Source organism: Neovison vison, chromosome 12 (genome assembly GCF_020171115.1).
Source record: "Neovison vison isolate M4711 chromosome 12, ASM_NN_V1, whole genome shotgun sequence".
NCBI lineage: Eukaryota > Metazoa > Chordata > Mammalia > Carnivora > Mustelidae > Neogale > Neogale vison.
This window is the reverse complement of record NC_058102.1, coordinates 16,996,649-17,018,360: the sequence shown is the minus strand read 5'-3', so window position 1 is coordinate 17,018,360 and position 21,712 is coordinate 16,996,649. Positions and strand designations below refer to the sequence as shown.

Sequence of the window (21,712 nt, the reverse complement as noted above, 5' to 3'; positions counted from 1 at the left end):
GTAATCAGAAACTGTATTTAAAAACACATAATTGGTAAATTAAAAAATTTGGCAACTAGAAAAGGAAATAGTCTTAGCTTTTTGCCTATGATTTCTTTCTTAAGATTCCCTGTCTGGGCACTCATTAACATATTTGTTTAATTCTTTGATTATTTTTTCCTTTACTTCTTTGAACATATTTACACTAGATGCTTCAAAAGATTCTGCTAACTCCAACATCTGGGCCTACTTTTTTTTTTTTTTTAAGATTTTATCTGTTTATTTGACAGACAGAGAGAGAGAGATCACAAGTAGGCAGAGAGGCAGGCAGAGAGAAAGGGGGAAGCAGGCTCCCCACTGAGCAGAGAGGCCAATGTGGGGCTCAATCCCAGAACCCTGAAATCATGACCTGAGCTGAAGACGGAGGCTTAACCCACTGAGCCACCCAGGCGCCCCGAATCTCACTATTCTTAAATATGAATTACAATTTTTTGTTTCTTGCTACATCTAATAATTTCCGGTTAAAAACTAGGCAGCATAATAATGCATAACAATGATTCTGATGATGTTATATTCTTCTAAGCATTACTGTATTTCCCTTTCCATAGGCCATTAATTCCCCTAGACTCAAACTACAGACTCTTGTCTTCTCACAGTATAAAGTAGTTCATATCTTTGCTTCTAGTAAAGCTGGTTCCTTTTTTTTTTTTTTTTTTTCCCAATTTATTTATTTTCAGAAAAACAGTATTCATTATTTTTTCACCACACCCAGTGCTCCATGCAAGCTGTGCCCTCTATAATACCCACCACCTGGTACCCCAACCTCCCACCCCCCCGCCACTTCAAACCCCTCAGACTGTTTTTCAGAGTCCATAGTCTCTCATGGTTCACCTCCCCTTCCAATTTACCCAAATTCCCTACTCCTCTCTAATGCCCCTTGTCCTCCATGCTATTGGTTATGCTCCACAAATGAGTGAAACCATATGATAATTGACTCTCTCTGCTTGACTGATTTCACTCAGCATAATCTCTTCCAGTCCCGTCCATGTTGCTACAAAAGTTGGATATTCGTCCTTTCTGATGGAGGCATAATACTCCATAGTGTATATGGACCACATCTTCCTTATCCATTCATCCGTTGAAGGGCATCTTGGTTCTTTCCATAGTTTGGTGACTGTGGCCATTGCTGCTATAAACATTGGGGTACAGATGGCCCTTCTTTTCACGACATCTGTATCTTTGGGGTAAATACCCAGGAGTGCAATTGCAGGGTCGTAGGGAAGCTCTATTTTTAATTTCTTGAGGAATCTCCACACTGTTCTCCAAAGAGGCTGCACCAACTTGCATTCCCACCAACAGTGTAAGAGGGTTCCCCTTTCTCCACATCCTCTCCAACACATGTTGTTTCCTGTTTTGTTAATTTTGGCCATTCTAACTGGTGTAAGGTGATATCTCAATGTGGTTTTAATTTGAATCTCCCTGAGGGCTAATGATGATGAGCATTTTTTCATGTGTCTGATAGCCATTTGTATTCCTTCAGTTAGGAACTACTGCTTTGTAGCCTACAAAGCCTACACCCCCACACCTCTCTAAGTTTGATGGACAGCCAAAGGTCCGAGCAGAACTTATACCCAGATTTGGGGGCTCTTGCTTTCTACTCTTCTCTTACTGTTGGGATTTCTCCATAAATTTCTACCTGCTATCAGCTCCTAGCTCTGTTATCTAATAACTCAAGACAATAAAACTTCCACTTTTTGCCGCTATACCTATGAACAAGTCACAAAAGGCATCTGGTCAGAAAAAAAAAAAAAAGGCAAAAAACTCACAAATCTTAGCCAGTGTATTTGTCTATCAAGTATAGGCCCCTCTCATGTTTCCGTCTAGTTTTTTGGTTTTTGGTTTTATTTTTTGTCAGACTCCCTGACCTCTGTCACCGCAGACTTGTAAGACTGTGGGTTTTCTGCCACATGAGGTCCAGGGATTGGGGAAACTGCCTCGGGGAAAAAAGCTACAAACTTTGCAATCCTTACTCATTGTAGACATGGTCTTTTAAGGGTGAACTCAGTTTCTACCTGTTTTTGATCACTTTCTATTGCCTTCAGTTTGTATAGGTTCTCTAATTGTTAATCTTTGGAAAGGTTCACTCATTACTTCACTCTGCCATTAACTGGAATTAGAAACCTTATTATACATATTTTTACATGCTTGAAAAATTTTATAAAATGTAACATGGCAAAATGCATACAAACATACACGCATACACATACTCTAAAGCCTTTCTGAATGTGCAGGGGTGATGTCTATACTCATAATCTTGGTTTTGAGTTTCACACGTGCATCCCATGTATGAAAACTCAACAAACTGTGGACTTCGAATTTCAGTCGTCCATCTGTGTCAATTATACCGCAGTAAAGCTTCAAAGAAAGGGGCAAGTTAAAAATCTAGATGCCCGAAACAGTTTTAGATTAAACATTAAGTAGTTCCACTCCGCAAAGCTATGGCTATGGGTTGGTATGTATAACATAAGAAACATACTCTAAAATTAAGAACTAAGAGAAATGTGTGGTTTCATTTGTATCTAACAATCAGACAAGAATTGGTAAAATTTAGAATTGTGCCAAGTTTAGGAAACAATACTGAGATTGTAACTATATCAAAATTATGCCATAGTAACTAATATTATTACTTGGGGTTTAATTTTTCTTTATTTTAGAAGTTCTACAATGTGAACTATAAGTGTAACTTAAAATTATTAGGGAAAGGTTTTGCCCAGTTTTTCACATCCCTCTACTGGAACGTTAAGCTCAATGAAGGCAGGAACATTTTCTGTTTTATTTATTGCTGATTCCCTAGAACATAAGAGCACTTGGCATATTGTAAGGGTTTGGAAATATTTTTTGAATTAGTGAATTAAAAAGGTGGATGTTACAAAATAATTTCAGAGAATCAAGAGTTCTCTGAGAAGACATTTGAAGCAATAAAAATCAGTTTTGGCTAAAGTGGAAAAGTGTTAATCAAACTGTGTTAGGTAATTTGCTCCTGGAAAATAGATTTATAGGCTTTAAAAATATGTTGTCTTAAGGACAGAGGATGCCATTTTTGACTCTTTTATATTTAGCATCCAGAAGCAGAAAATTCTAGACCTCAGATAACAGAACTTAACCCCAACAATTTATAAAATCACTGTACTTGGATTCTGTTCCAATTATATACTACTGTTATATATACATAACAATTATCTACCATAATACATATCTACTATTGAAAAGGTTAAAATCCAGGAAAAAATTTTGAAGTTAATCATTATAAGCTAGAGATAAATTTTGACTCAAGTAAGAGGGCAAGATAAAGCTGATTTGAATTCATCATTATTAAATCTCCCTTGTTAAAACAGGAAACCTTCTTATTGAAATATCTTTTTTATCTAGGAACATTTAACCTTTACCTTTATAGAATAATAAGTTGTTTTTTTAAAAAAGGTTTTACTTATTTATTAATTTGACAGACAGAGATCACAAGTAGGCAGAGAGGCAGGCAGAGAGAGAGAGAGGAGGAAGGAGGCTCCTTGCTGAGCAGAGAGCCCAATGTGGGGCTCGATCCCAAGACCCTGGGATCATGACCTGAGCTGAAGGCAGAGGCTTTACCCCACTGAGCCACCCAGTGGTCCCTAGAATAATAAGTTTTAAAGACAACTGTCCTTCAATGATTGAGTGAGTAGACTATATCTGATATTTCATGTCTTAATTTCTCTATATACTTAACCAAAGCATTCCTTATAAATCCTATAAACTCATTTACCCTGATTCTCCTGCAGACAATCATACAAATGAGAAAAGACTCTTTAATGGAGCAAAAAGATTAAAGTAATCATAGCCTGGTCTTCTATAGCTATAATAATTTTTACTCCTATTTTTACAAGTGAAAATAAGTACTACATAGGAAAGTCATAAAATTCAAAAGAATTATTTTTTGACTATAGATGAAAAGGCTGACTTTCGAATAGGACTTGTTTTAAGTTAGAAAAAAAAATTATACTCATTGGCCTTTTCCCCTGGAACCAGGGAGTACAGGCAGGAATCTGACACATCCGTCCCAAATGAAGACAACAGACAACTAAATTAAGGCAGTGGCAGGTGGGGCATAAGAGAAAGGGGAGAGGGATTTCATAGGTTAAACTGACAATCTAGACATTAACTAGATAGAAGGGAGGGGATGATGGATAAGAAATACAAAAACACAGGTGGAGTATGAGAAAGTAAAAAACTTAGTTTTGAATGTAGTGAGTGGTGCAGACAATTGGAAATTCAGCTCTGGAGGTCAGGAAGGCAGCTGGACATAGATATCTAAGAGTTAGCAATTAGCAACGTGCAAGCAATAGTGGCTACATGAAATTATTGACAGAGAACATGAAAACAAGGTACTAGTGGTTCAGGCAAACCTCAGATCAAGATAAGCAAAGAAAAAGAAACCAAAAGAGTAGACTAAGAGGAAGTCATGAAAGCGTGGAAGGAAGACAGCATGGGGTCTCAACGTCCAGGGTAACAAAAAATCCCAAGCAGAGACAGTCAGGGAAGAGTACAAGGAAGGGGAGGCTCTGCGGACTTTGCTATGAAGAAGTCGCTAACCTAGGGGCTGCCTGCCTGGCTCAGTTGGTAGTTAAGCATCCGTTTTGATTTCAGCTCATGATTTCAGCTCATGATCATCCTCATGATCTCAGGATCTCAGGAACTCAGGATTGTGGGATTGAGCCCAAAGTCGGGCTCTGCACTCAGCAGGGAGTTTGCTTGAGAGTCCCTCTTTTTCCCTCTTCCTCTGCCCCCTCTCTTCCTCTTTCTGGTTTCTTTCCCCTCCACTAAAAAAAAAAAAAAAAGAAGAAGTCTTTAACCTAGAGTTGCTTTAATAGTTGATACAGTATCAGAATTCGAAAATAGCTGGCAATGATTCCCTAGCACTCTGTAAGAATGGTAGTACTTCACCTAGCAAACTTGAGATCAAATTGTCTAAGCATGAAAATATCATACACTAGGTGAATATAGTAGGTTATCATAGCTTAATACCACAAGTTACTAGTTTTCCATCTACTAATTTGTTTACTTTGATCTCTCTCGAATCCTGAGAAAGTTTCAAGTGACTACTCCTAATCCATCAGGCAATCATGTCATCTCTTTCTGAAGATGATGTGAAGATCTGAAGATCCCAATTATGTCTCACTATATCCACTGCTACCACCTTGACCCAAGCTAGCATCACCTCTAGCCTGGATTACTGCAACAGACTTGTCTCTCTGCTTTAGTCTTTGGCCCTCTGTACCTCTGTCTCAACACAACAGTCAAAATAATCTGTTAAAAGAGATCTATCAGATCACAGCACTCCTCTGTTCAAAATCTTCCAATGGCTTTCCATTTCCCACAACAGGCAAACTCCTCACCATGTGATCACCATGTGATCTCACGCCCTGTTATTTTCCCTTTCGCTCACTGGGTCCCCCCTCCAGGGGCCTCCAGGTTGCTCATTTAACACAGTGGGTCTCAAGCTCTGACATACATAAGAACAGTTGGTTAAATTACAGATTGCTGAGCCACACCCCCAGAGTTTCAGATTCAGTAGCTTTGGGGTGGGGCTGAGAATTTGCATTCTAACAAGTTGCTAACTGTGCTTATCAGAGACCGCTTGTTGAGAATCATTGATCTATCAAATCAACAGCATTCCTGCCTCTGGCCTTTGACATTGACTGAGCTGTGCCCATCTTAAATAGCCTCAAAAAATAAAAAGGAAACAAATTAGTAGATAGAAAAGTAATAAATCTTGGCATCAAGCCATGAAAACATAGTATATTCATCTAGTTTATGGTGTCTTCACTGCTTAGAGATCTAGGTAATTTCTTCAGTGTGTGACTCACATATCTTATCATCAGGGAGGAAATTCTTGATCTATCGGAGACATCAACTCCACCTCCACCTCCCAAAGAAAGGCCCAGCTAGCTCACTCTGCAGTCAAGACCTTGGTTATCATATCCTCCCACGAGCTTTGCTTCTAACCAGCTTTGGAGTTGCCCTCTCTTAAATATGAACAAATAAAGATAACCAGACATTTGATGGAAATATCTACCATAAAATATAAATGCCACAACACATAAAGTTCAAATTAAAACATTAAGATTAAATTCACCTTTATTCAGTGTTAATGGTAATATAAGCAAATTAATTTGTAGCATATCCCTTGCTACCTGGCTTCCCTACAGCAGAGCCTATTTCAAAATGGAGTGGTCTGTTCCATTTCTTATTTGAATCTAAACAAATACTGGAGAATGCTCAAGAATGTTCCTTTTCGAAATATTTTCTCTGAGATAAGCTAGCCAAAATTTCAGTTTTCCGGGCAGAGTTATCCAGTTGCTTAAAAGCTTGTATGCTTAACTATATTTATCAGGACAAAGTTCATTTTCCAACGAAATGAAACTAAAGCTACCTTTTAACTCTCATTCCAGTAACTTCCTTTTCCTTTAAATGTTGCCCGTTTTGTTTTTCAAGACCTCTTCCTTATTCCCCTCTCTGGCCATAAACCTCTTGGATTGAGTTTTACCTTCCTGACCCACCAGTTCTGAAAGCATAATGCAAATGCAGATCACTGGGGAAAAAAGATGGTACATGAAACGCAGGTGTATGATTTCACTAACCCTGAAAACATCAGTAAAGCCACATAAAAGGGTTGTGTTTTTTTTTTTGTTTTTTTTTTTTTTAAGATAAAAGCTAGCAGTATAATGGACAAACATTCTGGTGGAACACCAAGTGTCAAAATCAATATTCAGGTGATGCCAAATGTCACCATTATATAATGAATATATGATGAATATCTTCTGAGATATTAGAGTGTGAAACTTAATCAAATTTTTAAAAAACTGTATTACCATCTGAGTATTACATTTTTTAGAGATCATTTCTTAGCACTGAGAGCTACTAGGTTGATCCTATGGTCACTATACTTTCTATCTGTAATACTATACAGATGCCCACTTTAAAACAAAGTCCTTAGAGAATCAAGATTGGTTTGGGCTAGTTTTGCCAATTTAGATACTTCTAAGAATGATGGTGTTACCAAATTACTGGACTTTCTTTCCTCTCACATAATAATTGATGAAAATTTGAAATCTCCTCTTTAATTCTTAGGTATGGAGATTTGGTTGATGGTGACAATAAAATTTCATTGAAGTAGTTCTGTAAACTGAAGTTTTGTACATTGCTTGATGATGCTTTCTAAATACTTTCAGCTAAGTCTAAGATTGCTGTCCTAACATATTTTTAAAAAATATTCTTATATGGACTTAATGGCTTTATAGGATTGCTTGAGAAAACCTGGTCTTTAAACCTTGGATCTACAAGTTTAACAATGGAGCAATGTAACTGGATTCCATGACACCAAAAAGTAATGAATTTCCATCTGTATCTATCACCAACACAGCTGTTCAGTTTCTTGGTTACCTTTTGATATGCAAATTTACCCCCCTTCATAGATGGACTCATTCACTGTAGCACCTTGAAGCAAACAAAAAAATTTCACTTCACATACTAAATGTACTGTAATTAGTAATAACCTCTGACAGCTTAATTTTTGACTAACATTAAATTGGGTAGATGGTTCCCTGAAGTGAACCCCACTAGCGGCATGTTTTTTTTTTTTATTAACATATAATGTATTATTTGACTTAGGGTACAGGTCTGTGAATCATCAGGCTTATACATTTCACAGCACTCACCATAGCACATACCCTCCCCAATATCCATAACCCAACCACCCTCTCCCTACCCCCCTTCCCCCAGCAACCCTCAGTTTGTATTGTGAGATTAAGAGTCTCTTATGGTTTGTCTCCCTCCCTATCCCATCTTGTTTAATTTTCTTCCTTCCCTACCCCCCAAACCTCCCATTCTGCCTCTCAACTTCCTCATATCAGGGAGATCATATGATAATTATCTTTCTCTGATTGACTTATTTTGCTCTGCATAATACCCTCTAGTTCCATCCACAGCATCACAAAAGGCAAGATGTCATTTCTTTTGATGGCTGCATAGTATTCCATTGTATATATATACCACATCTTCTTCCTTTTTTTTTTTAAAGATTTTATTTATTCATTTGATAGAGAGAGAGGAGAGAGATCATAAGTAGGCAGAGAGGCAGGCAGAGAGAGAGAGGAGGAAGCAGGCTCCTCGCTGAGCAGAGAGCCTGATGCGGGGCTCGATCCCAGGCCCCTGAGATCATGACCTGAGCTAAAGGCAGAGGCTTAACCCACTAAGCCAGCCAGGTGCCACAATATACCACATCTTCTTTATCTACTCACCTGTTAATGGACATCTAGGTTCTTTCCACAGTCTGGCTATTGTGAACATTGTAGCAGCATGATTTTAATCAACATAATTTGGTTTCACAATGGGGAACCCCCAACAAATGCTAGAGTGAGCGAACAATGTCCTTTGGGCTTCTAAAAATAACTCAGAGCCCTTTAGAGGCTTTGGTTTTAAAAACCTTCCTAGATGACAATTTAGCATATCTAGCAAAGCTTTAAAAGAATGCATTTTGGGGGGGCACCTGGGTGGCTCAGTCAGTTAAGCGGCTGCCTTCAGCTCAGGTCACGATCCCAGTGTCCTGGGATCGAGCTCCACATCGGCTTCCTGCTCAGTAAGGAGTCTGCTTCTCCCTCTCCCACTGCCCCCTGCTCATGCTTGCTCTCTCTCATGCTGTCTCAAATAAATAAATAAAATCTTAAAAAAAAAAAAAAGAATGCATTCTTTTCCTGAACAGTTACAATTTTAGAATATGCCCCAAAGAAATAAAAGAATATGGAACTCTACGTATAAAAGTATTCATTATAATATTGTTTATATAGCAAAACATTAGAACGAGGCTATATATCTAATAATAGATTATGGACTGAATTATGGGAGAGCTTTGAAGGGGAAAAGTACATAGCCAATAAAAATAATGGCACAGGTCTATACTGATATAGAAAGATGATCATGGTATATCTTCAAATTGATTATCACAGATTTTAAGAGAGTATACGCTATCTACCTTATGCCTATCCGTAAGTATAGATAGCCAAGTACAAATGGCTATCTATATAGATATAGATAGAAAGATATATACCAAAAATATTAATATATGATTATATCTAGGTGAAGAATTTGGAGTGGTTTTAAATTTTCTTCTTCTATAATTTTTTCTCTTTTCTTCAGTTTTTGCTGTAAGCATGTATTACTTTTATAACCACAAAGGGTTTAAATACCAGTCAACCAAACACTGAACCATAAAGAATCTCAATATCTAAACTGTCCCATGTCTTAAGCACTGATAACTGCTAGAATGCCCTGGAGTAAAATGAGGCAAGTATACTACTTCTCGGGATAAAGGAGAGCCTATAATTCACAAATTAGCCAACCTAGAGAACTTTGGGGATATTATCAGCCATTACTACTTAGCATATCCTGAGGTCCAGAAATTTATCAGATAGAGGGAAAAAAAGAAACCTTTCCTGACACAAGTTCTCCTTCTCAGAAACAGTAGAGGTAATACACATACTTAGAGGTGGGAAAACAAACTTACTGCAGTGGACAGTCTGGATGCCAACGTCATTTCCAAGTTCCCTTTGAGACCAAGAAGTGCAGGAACTAAAATGAAAACTTCGGTTACCTTTCTGAATACCTCCCAGTGCTGTAAGGAAAAAACAAAACAAAACAGAATTTTCTGATACTCTTGAAAAAATACTTTAGAAAAAAAAAAAAGTTTCAAAAAATCTTAGCCTTTCTTCCTCCAATGTTGTATCTACATTTTGAATGACAACACAGGTCATTTAATCAATGAACATTTAGCTTAACCCGATTCTCCACAGCTCTGAAGCCTTGAGTTGCTTCAGAAGATTGAGTTAAATTGGAAGTGGTAGCTGATTTAGTCACTACCTCCCCAATACATCTAGCTTGCTACACGACTGATACCTTTCAATTTTACTTGATCCCTTAATGAGGACAGGAGTCAGTTTAACTAGTAGTTAAGAGCACAGACTCAAGAACGAGACCATCTGGATTTGAATCTTGGCTCCAACACTCATTGTAACAACCCCACAGGAGAAGTCTAGTAATATATTATTATTTTATCTCACAGATGAAGAAACAAAGATTCAGTGACGTTAAATGATTTTCCCAAGGCCAGAAGATGGGACTGAGGGGCGCCTGGGTAGCTCAGTGGGTTAAGCCTCTGTCTTTAGCGCAGGTCATGATCTCCGGGTCCCAGGAATGAGCTCCACATCAGGCTCTCTGCTCAGTGGGCAGACTGCTTCCCCCACCCCTCTCTCCACCTGCCTCTCTGCCTACTTGTGATCTCGCTCTATCAAGTAAATAAATAAAATCTTTAAAAAAAGTTTTTAAAAAGAAGAAGAAGAAGATGGGACCTTGGGAGTTCTGAGTCATCCCATGTTCTGGTCCCCATTTTAGGGTGTGAGGCAAGAGGCTACAGTGTACGGGATCCATAAAAAAGCACTAAATGGGAAATTAAAAAATTTGTGATTCTAGGGATGGATTGGTCACAACAGAGCTGCGTAATCCTGGATGAGTCATGTCTTTCGGATCTCCATTTCTTCATCCATGAAATGAAGATACTGTCTGAGAGCCCTGTCTAGTCCTTGGGAAAATACCATGATAATGAAAATAATGTTAAAGTTCTTTATAAAGTGAAAGAAATCACTTAAAACAAATCACTTAATAACACAACTTACTACTTTATTAATGCCATTAAGGGGTGATTGTTCCAGTAAAATTTATGGACTAACATCTTGATTTATGCCAAAAAATATCAAGAAAATGCAGCCTTGTCATTAATACCAAGACAGGTTAAGAGAAGTAAAACTTAAGCCCATCAGATAAATGAAAGAAAAATGCAATTTGTCCCCAGAGCTGCCCTAGAGGTTGTTTCAAATAGGTATAGAACTAGGAGCTAAAGAGGTTAGGAGATGTTTATCAGATCGGTGTTTGGTAAAATTAAGGTTCAAAGAATATGTGAGGGAATGCTTCCAGGGTTCAAGTCAACTAAGGAAGAGCCTACAAAAAAGCACTGGGGGCCCAGCTGATCCCAGACTTCTTAACCTGCCAAAAAACTTAGAAATAAATCTTCCCATGTTTTACAGTAGGTTAAGAATTCTGCTGTGCTTGTGGGATATGCCTCCTTCAGAGGTTAAGAGCAGTGGTGGTGAAGATGATGATGATGATGATGATGAAAAAGGTAATAATAATTAACAATATTCAACACCCACTGATTGCTTTACTCATTTAAGCTTCACAACAGAACTATTGAGATAGGTGTCATTTTTAAAATTCAGGGATAAACTTTACCTAAGTCATCATTTTAAGACATGTAGCTGTATGACTTAATTCTAGAAACACGAGATATCCAGGTATCTCTACCAGTCTAGCTCCCACATGTCATCACACTTTGGATCTGCTGGGATGAACACCTTTTGGTTACTCCCATCCTTTCCAAGTTCGATTCAAATCAAACACTCCCATGAGAATTACTGTGAAGTCACTGTCACCTTAGATTGCTATAATAAGAACACTCCATTACTGATTTCCTAGCTCATGCCAAATAAATTCTATATTCTTTTCCCTACACCTGCAGAGGTATGCTTCTAGAAGTTCCCAAACTTTCCCAGTTTTCATGACACCCCCCGCCCCAGGGCAAAAGAAACACCTAAAGTCCTATTTATTAAGTAGCTGGTCCAAACAACTTAACACATATCTATTTACTAACAATTTTTTAAACGATTTTATTTATTTATTTGTCAGACCGAGAAGTAGGCAGAGAGGTAGGCTTAGAGAGAGGGGGAAGCAGGCTCCCTGCTGAGCAGAGAGCATGATGCGGGGCTTGATCCCAGGACCCTGGGGTCATGACCTGAGCCAAAGACAGAGGCTATAACCCACTGAGCCACCCAGGCGCCCCTATTTCCTAACAATTTAATAGCCATTTGTAGAAGTAATAAAAATACACTGAAAAAATATTTTACATCATATCACCATAATGACTTACTAATGGGGTGTGTGTACCTGTTGGTCATTGCACAACTTCTCAAACCTTGGAACTGAACAAACACTGTCACCTTCATTTCTTGTTCTATATTGGTTTTTCTGTGACATTTTCTTTTTTTCACAGCACCCCTGAAAATCTAGCCATCAAGAGAAATGTGTGATGCAATGTGGAAGTGTTGAACCACCCTGAGTCTGTAGAATGTCCAAGAAGTATCACTGTGCTTCCTTCAAAATTTTTTTTAAAATCCCACAGGAACCCTGGAGGGTCAAGAGACAGCATGTGGCCTATAGAGTGGCGAGAGGTAATACAGTACTTTAATCTAGAGAAGGACTTTGGGGTCAGATTACCTAGGTTGGAATTCTGATTCTTCCTGCTTTTACTGTGTGACTTGTGTGATTTACCAAAGTTTACTTAACTATTCAACTGTTGAAGGTTACCTGGGTTGTATTAGGAAGCTGTCCACTTTATTGTATTACCTGGTTGGCTATTATGAATGAAGGTGCTATAAACATTCATGAACCAGATTTATGTGAACCTAAGTCTTCATTCTCTGGCATAAGTGCCCAGGAATGCAATTGCTAGGTTTTATGATAGTTGACATTTAGCTTTAGGTTTTGTGTGTGTGTTTGTTTTTAAGAAACTGTCAAGGCGTGCCTGGGTGGCTCTGTCGGTTAAGCATCATCAGACTCTTGGTTTCAGCTCTGGTCATGATCCTAGGGTCCTGGGATGGACTCCCACCACCTCGCAGTCAGACTCCATGCTCAACATGGGGTTTGCCTCTTTTACGCATGCTCTCTCTCTCTAAAATAAATTAAAAAAAAAAAAAAAACAGACACTGTCGAGGTGCCTTCCAGAGTAGCTGTTCTGTTTTAAATTCCCATCAGCAATGTATGACCATTTCTCTACATGCTTAACAGCATTTCATAGTTTACTGTTTTTATTATGGCCATTCTGATAGGTGTGAAGTGATACTTTATAGTGATTTTCATTTGCATTTCTCTAATAGCCAAATATCCTGAACATCTCATGTTTATTTGCCATCTGGACATAGTCTTTGGTGAAATGTCTCTATGTCTTTTGTCAATTTTCTACATTTTTTTAACTGTTGAGTTTTGAAGAGTCCTTTATACAGTCTAGCCTTTTGTCTAGGTATGTGTTTTGCAAGTATTTTCTTCCACTCTGCAGGTTGCCATTTCATCCTCTTAAAAAGGTCATTCAGAGAACAAAATATTTATTTGATGAAGTCCAATTTATCCATTATTCCTTTTATGGATCCTGCTTTCAATATCAAGTCTAAGAAATCTTTGCTTAGCCCTAGATCCTGAGAATTTTCTCCTATATTTTTCTAAAAATTTTATAGTTTCACATTTCATATTTAAAGGTGTGATCCATGTTGAGTTTATTTTTTTGTTTTTTTCTTCTTTTGAGTTTATTTTTCCACAAAGACTTAGGTTGAGGTTTATTTCTCTGCCTATGGATGTCTAATTGCTTCAGCACCATTTACTGAAAGGGCTATTTTTTTCTCCACTGCACCTGTCTCCAAAATTAGCTGAATGTATTTGTGTGGGTCCATCTCTGGGCTTTCTGCTCAGCTGCACTGATCTACATGTCTATCCCTCCACCACCACCACAGACTTGATTACTGGAGCCATGCTAATCAGCTTGACACCAGGTAAATTGACCCTTCCCCTTTATTTTTATTTTTCAAACCTGTTAAAGCTATTCTATTTTCTTCTCCTTTGCATATAAATTTTAGGATATCATCTGCAAAATGTATGGAGTTTAAAAAGTTCTGTTAAACCCATTTATGAATTTAGGGAAAACTGACATCTTTATTATGTTGAGTCTTCCAAGCCACGAATATGGCAGGACTCTCCATTTATTTAGATCTTTGGTTAATTTCATCAGGGTTCTATGGCTTTCAGCATACAAGTCCTGTACATATTTTGTTAGATTTATATATAGGTAATTATTTTTTGAAAAATGTTACTGTACCTTTAATTGCAATGTCCGCCTATTCATTGTAGTGTACAGAAATAGAATTTATTTTTTTATGTATTATGTACCCTGTGACCTCGCTGAATTCATGTGCCAGTTTTAGGAGCTTTCTTTGTAGATTTCTTGGGGTTTTCAAAGTTGGCAATCACATCATCTGCGAATAGCAACAGTTTTAGTTTTTCCCTTCCAATTTGTATGCCTTTCCCCCCCCCTTGCCTAATTGCATTGTGTTCAATAAAGGTAATGAGTCATCCTTGCCTTGTACCTGGTCTTAGGGAAAAGACATTCATATTTCACCATTAAGCACAATGTTGAGGAAATTCCACTCTTGTCCTAATTATCTGGGAGTTTTTGAAAATTGTTTTTTAAAAAGATTTTATTTATTTATTTGACACACACAGAGAGAGATCACAAGTAGGGAGAGAGGCAGGCAGAGAGAGAGAGGGAGAAGCAGGCTCCCTGCTGAGCAGAGAGCCAGATGCGGGGCTTGATTCCAGGACCCTGAGACCATGACCTGAGCTGAAGGCAGAGGCTTAACCCTCTGAGCCACCCAGGGGCCCTGATTCCAGGACCCTGAGACCATGACCTGAGCTGAAGGCAGAGGCTTAACCCTCTGAGCCACCCAAGGGCCCTCTGAGAGTCTTTTTTAAAACATGAATGAGTGCTGAATTTTATCAAATGCTTTTTCTGCATCAGTTGATATTATCGTGTGATTTTCTTCTTTAGCCTGTTAATATAGTAAATTACACTGATTTAATTTTCAAATATTGAGGCAGACTTGCTTCCCTCACTTCTTCATGGTACATAATTTATTTTACATATTGAATTCTATTAGACAGTGTTTTGTTAAGGATTTTTTTGCGGAGGGGGTCTATATACAGGAGATTAATCTGCAAACTTAAAGAAAATTCGATTGTCTCTGGGTTTGGTATTTGGGTAATAACTTGCTCTTAAAACGAACTGGAAATTATTCCCTCCTCTTTGATTTTCTGAATGAGCTTATGTAGAATTAATATTAATTCTGCTTAAAATATGACAGACTTTCCAGGTGAAGCTATCAGCGTCTGAAGATCTCTTTTTTAGGAGTTTTTAAAATTACACATTCAATTTCCTTAGTGGCTACAGAGCTATTCAAACGATCTATTTCATTTTGGGTTCCTCGTGGTAGTTCTGCCATTCAAGGAAGCAGTCCACTTTGTGTAAGTTGTAAAATGTATGCATACACAGTTGTCTGTAGTATTCTCTTATTATTCTTCCAATATCTACAGGATCTATAGTGATATCCCCCGTTTCATCCTGATATTGGTAATTTATGTCTTTTTTTTTTTTTTGGCAGTACTGCTACAGATTATCCATTTTACTGATCTTTTCAAAGAACCAATTATTTCTTGCATCAGTTTTCTCTATTGTTGTCCTGCTTTCAATTTCACTGCAATTTTTGCTTTTATCTTTATTATCCTTTCCTCTCCTTGCTTTGGGTTTATTTTGTTCATCGTTTTCTGCATTTGAGATGAGCGCTTTGATAAGATTTTTTTCCCCTCATACAAATGTACACATTTAATTCTATACATGTCCATCTCTGTATCGCTTTACCTGTGACTCACAAATCTGGATGTCACATTCTCATTTTCATTCCGTTCAACATTTTGTTTTTGACTTTTTTGAGACTCCCCCTTTGAACATGGATTGTCTAACGGTATGTTGTTTTAGTTTCCAGGTATGTGGAAGTTTTTCTGTTTTCTTTCTGTTACTGTTTCTAGTTTGATTACATTGTAACTGGAGAACATATTCTGAATCATTTCAGTATTTCAGACTTGAGATTTGGTTTATGGCCCAGGATATGGTCTCCCTTGGTATATGATCTGTGACACTTCGAACAGCATGTGTGTGCTGCTGTTTGAGGAGGGAGTGTTCTGGAAATGTCAGTCATATCTTGTTTGGCTGATGGTGTTAGTCCTCCTATATTCTTGCTGATTTTCTATCAGTTCTATCAACCGTTGAGAGAACAGTGTTGAAGACTCTAACCGTAATTGTGGATTTTTCTATTTCCTCCTTCCAATTCTATTGAGGGCTCTCATTATTAGCCAAAAAAATTAAAATTCTGGCACCATACATGCCCTCCTCATATCATCCTGGATGAAGTGTTGGGGCACCTCACTACAGCTTCTTCCTCCCCAGATTTATTGAAGTGTAACCGAAAAAAGTGTAATATATGTAAAGGGTATAACATGATGATTTGATATGCACACATTGTAAAAAGAGGCCCAACACTGAGTTAATTCACATACCCTTTAACTCACATTGTTACCTTTTTCTTTGTTTGATGAAAATGCTTAAGACCTACTGTCTTATTTAGCAATTATCAATTATACAGTAGAGTATTATCAACTATAGTCACCATGTTATACATTAAATCCTCAAAATCTTTCCGAACTATGGAAAGAACCTAGATGTCCATCAATAGATGAATGGATAAAGAAGATGTGGGGTGTGTGTGTGTGTGTGTGTGTGTGTATACACACACACATACATACATACATACAATGGAATACTATGCAGCCATCAAAATAAATGAAATCTTGCCATTTGCAACGACATGGATGGAGCTAGAGGGTATTATGCTAAGCAAGATAAGTCAATCAGAGAAAGACAATTATCATACGATCTCCCTGATATGAGGAAGTTGAGAAGCAACATGGGGGGTTTGGGGGGTTGGAAAGGAATAAATGAAACAAGATGGGATCGGGAGGGAGACATACCATAAGAGACTCTTAATCTCACAAAACAAACAGAGGGTTGCTGGGGGGAGGGGAGGAGGGAGAAGGTGGTTGGGTTATGGACATTGGGGAGGGTATGTGCTATGGTGAGTGCTGTGACATGTGTAAACCTGGCGATTCACAGACCTGTACCCCTGGGGCTAATAATACATTATATGTTAATAAAAAATAAAAAATCCTCAGAATGTATTCATCTTATAGCTGAAAGTTTATACCTTTTAACCAACCTCTCCCCATTTCCCCCAACCCCCACCAGTACCATTTTACTGTTTCTATGAGTTTGATTTTTTTTTTTAGATTCCGCATGTAAGTGATACTATGCAATATTTGTCTTTCTCCATCTGGCCTATTTTACTTAGCGTAATGTACTCCACATACATCCATGTTGTTCATTACAGCCCCAAACTAAGCCTTTGCTGCTCTGGGTATGTGGGCGAGACCACAGTCTTTTCTGTCATGGTTGGCTAGAGTAGAACAATTGTTCTCCACAAGGTTTCTGTCTCGCTAGATTGCCCCTTTCCTGGTCCTTTAGCTGGAGAGAGCAGACTTTTCTTCTTCTTGTTTGCACCTGTTGGTATTCCCAGGTTGCTGGCTTCTTTAGCTCCAGATCTGTGATACATGAAGGGATAAGGGCCTCACCAGACTGCTTTCTTCTCTCCACCATTCACAGAATCTCATGTTTGTTTTTATATAAAGTTTCCAGGGTTTTGTTTTGTTCTGTTGTTGTACTTAATGGGCAGGACAGGTAAATGTACATTTATTCCAGCTTTCCAGAAGTCAAAGCGCATGAATTATTTTTTAAATAAAAACCAGAATCATTACATCAGAGGGCATGCTACTGCTTTCCTGGGATCACATGTTAAAAGAGTTATTTTCTCTTTAATACAAACTCTAAAATGATCACTATGCTTTATAAGGGGACACAAACATGCTGATGACTTCCTAGCTTTGTATATTGAGAAACTGATAAAAATTAGTCTAACATTGATACTGTTCTCCTACCTTCTCTTTGCACTTTTAAAACACTGGCATTCTTGTCCACAAAACTTCAACAAAGTATCTGTTTTCTCCCCGAACGCTCTACTTTCCTTATCAGAAAACTAGCCCTGACTCAGAGTTCCATGGTTAGAAATACGGCTTAGGCACTGCATCATTCCATCTGAATTCCAAAACACACACAGCAGGATAGTAATAAAGGACTATTTGAGAGCTATACTATCCTCTATTTCAAAGGAATATTTTCAGCATTGCAACAATTCTATCTTCATAAAACATAATAGGATCTCAGGGTTTGGCAGACATCAGTTTTCAATAATATTCTAATGATCAGGATAAACTTACCTAGAAATTACTGGAAGTTCCAAAGGTATTAGCTCAGTTTACATACATTTCTTCTAGATGGATAGGTAACTAATAGTAATCTCATTTTACAGAATCTTATAATAGATTAAGTCAACGGACAATCCAAGATACGCACATAGCATATTGTACAGAGAACAGGATTTATCCTCAAGACAAGCCTCTGCCATTGACAAGCTGCACATTCTTGGACAAATCATTTAACGATTTGCTTATTTTTAGTGAGGCAAGGGAAGACAAAGAGCTTGGACTAGGATATTTCCGATTGAATCCTACAATTAAAAACTCAATCTGATTATCAATATTCAGCAATATTTGTAACAAAGTAGTGTTTATTTCATTTCATTCATTCATACTGAGTGTCTGCTCTATGTAAGGCATTAGGCTACTTTTTTGGACGGGGCCCTCCTTAAGTGGGACCGAAGACTATGTGGATGAACTATCCCACCCAACTCCATTTACCCGTAGGTAAGGGAATTTACATTACTTTAGATTCATGGTTCTCAAGCTGGAACCCACATCAAAATCACCAGAAATAATAAAGCTCATAAAAAGAGTTTGCTGAACCCACCCCAGGTTTCTGATTCAGTAGAGGTGGGATAGTCTGAGAATTCGTGTATCTAAGTTCCCAGATGATGCTGATGATATTGGATGAGGGAGCCCACTTTTGAGAACCACGGGCTCAGATAAATAAATAAAAAGACCACGGAGGAGCCAGGTTCTATATGGGCAGGGTCACTACACTCAAGGTGCTGTTCTTGCCTCCTGTGAATACTTCTCCATCTCTGTTTTCCTTGAAGCAGTATCTACTCCCTTTCACTTAAGCAGCAGTTAATCTTCGTGCTTCTAGTAAAATTGCTGATCTGAGTGACCATCTGTCCGAGACAGAAGTGTAACTCAAACAGGGCTCATCATGTCACCCCATCTCTCCAATCACATTGACTGTTCCCCCAGGGGTAAGCATGCGACCAAAGACAACCCAACTGAAGAGTTCTTCCTTAGGATCTTCCAAACTGAAGGCAGAGGAGAGATAGCTCATCCTTTCCCTTTGTAAAACAAACTGAAAGGATATGACCCCACAGCTGTCAGGAGCTATGTGCAATAGGACAGAATGTGGGCAACAAACGAAATGGAATGTAAAAGGAGCCACTGGGTGGCTCAGTGGGTTAAGCCTCTACCTTCGGTTCAGGTCGTGATCCCAGGGTCCTGGGATCAAGCCCCAGGTTGGGCTCTCTTCTCGGCAGGGAGCCTGCTTCCCTCTCTCTCTCTCTGCCTGCCTCTCCATCTACTTGTGATTTCTCTCTGTCAAATAAATAAATAAAATCTTTAAAAAAAAATTAAGTCCTTGATCTAGTTATATCTAGGGTAAAGCGGTACAACTATTCTTCCTACTTACAAAAGACAACGCATTCTTTATTATTATCGTTATTATTATTTAAATTATCTGGTTAGTTAGGTTTCAATTGCTTACAACAGAGAAGTTCTGGCGCATAGAAGGGGATCCAAAAATAAGATATGTCCCCCATAAACAAGGAGATAGTACAGTAAGTAGTTAAAAGACAACCTGGGTTTAATTCAGCCAGTTATCAGTTGTGTGACCTTGGGCAAATAACTTAGTATCTAACCTTGGTACATGGCCCACCTGAGTCCTCATATACATAAGGTGAGAACTCATGCGCTAGGTACTGACAAAGAACATTCGATGAATGATGTCTGTTAATATCACATCATTTACTGAACATTGATCTCCCGGGTACTATTTATTTTGCTTCACAAGCTCTTTTACTAAGTTCTTTAATTCAGGGCCCAGGGTGAATAAAGCGATGTTGTAAGCCACAAGCACACAAAGGTAGTTTCGACTGGGACAAAAGCTTACCCCTTGGGGTAAGTCTGAACATGTAAAAAGAACATTTCATATCCCTATAGGTCTTTTTGGTACTTCAGTAGAATTCCTATAGCACTCTTCTATGTGTTCAGTCACACATTTTAGTTAAGTATTTGTATTTCCCATAACCATGAAAAGGCATCAACTTTGGGGTAAAAGCTCCAAATCTGAATTCCTAGCCTGTTATTTGCTAGCTGAGGGAGCTCTCTGAGCCTCACTCAAATGCCTCATTTTAAAACGAGGTTAAAAACTCCATCTTTGGATTATGCCTCCCACTCAGTACAGGTCATCTCAGCAGATTTTCTCAGCAAACATCGACAGACCACTCCAAGCTGGAATAAGTGAATAAGAATAAAAGTAAAAAGCAGAGAGGCGAGGCTAGAGCGGGTCTTACATAAAACAGGGAGCAGATGTCCTACTACACAGAAAGCAGACAGTGGCCAAGCAATCTACCCTGATTTGCCATCGGCCACATATTAAAGTACTGCCTTAAGACACTAACAGCAATTTAACTCCTTATCCTGCATTTGATAATCCAGCCAGAGCAGCACATATAACAGCACCTGCTAAGGACTGAATGGTGTCACCTGCATAATTCCTGTGTTGAAGCCCTAACCCCCAATGTGACTGTATTTGGAGATCAGGCTTATGAGACGGTGATGAAGGTTACAGGAAGTCATAAGGGGAGGACCCGAATCTGACAGGGCTGGTGCCTTTATAAGAAGAGTAAGAGGCACCAGCCCCTGCTCTCTCCAGCATGAGGATGCAGAGAAAAGGCAGCTTTCTGAAAACCAGAAAAGGAACCCTCACCAGGAATAGGGTAGGCTGGGGTCTTGCTCTTGGACTTTCCAGCCTCTAGAACTGTGAGAAACAAGTGTTTAATGTTTAAGCCACCCAGTCTATAGTATTTCATTATAGCAGTTCAAGCAGACTAAGAGAGCACCAAAGACAAACTTAGGTTTTTAGTTGTTTAAAACTGGCCCTGACCTCTATCATGTTAGAGGACCGTAGCCCTTGGAGGTGTGGGTAGCTTAGTCATTAGGGGTTTGCCTTCAGCTCAGGTCATGATCCCAGGGTACTGGGATGGAGCCCTGCATGGGGTTCCCTGCTCAGTGGGGAGATTGCTTCTCCCTCTCCCTCTGCCTGCTGCTCTGCCTGCTTGTTCTCCCTCGCTGACAAATAAATAAATAAAATCTTAAAAAAAAAAAAAAAGAGGTATGTAGCCCTTAAAGGATTACAAAAGCTTTCACATGCATTAAATTTATATAATGTGTAGTGGTTAAGAGAACAGATATTGAGTTTGGACCAAGATCCAATCCTCAGCTCTGTCACCTGATGACAAAGTTTTATTGTTTTTTTTTTTAATTTTGTAAAGCAAAGACAATGGCACCTTTCCTACAGTTTTCTTATAAGGATTAAAATAGATCATGTATGTAAAGAGCTTAGGGCAGTGCCTACAGCAAACTTTCAATAAATGGTGTCATGTTTCAACAAATATTTACTAAAAATCTACTCAACCTGATAGGGATGTAATGGTGAAATTTTTAAGACTTACCAAAATAAACACAAAAAGAAATAGAAAAATTTGATTAGCTCTGCGACTTCTATAGAAACTCAAACTGTAAATAAAAACATTCCACCACAAAA

The 21,712-nt window shown here is 38.4% G+C and overlaps 1 protein-coding gene across 5 annotated transcripts in view; it reads right to left on the bottom strand.

The window, feature by feature from the left end:
• SLC41A2 (solute carrier family 41 member 2) overlaps positions 1-21,712 on the bottom strand; it is a 120,660-nt gene that overhangs the window by 67,681 nt on the left and 31,267 nt on the right. For all 5 annotated transcript variants that reach the window (XM_044229254.1, XM_044229256.1, XM_044229255.1 and 2 more), the window contains exon 3: positions 9,575-9,682. In XM_044229254.1, the coding sequence (XP_044085189.1) occupies positions 9,575-9,682 (108 nt within the window). The remainder of the gene's footprint in view (positions 1-9,574; positions 9,683-21,712) is intronic.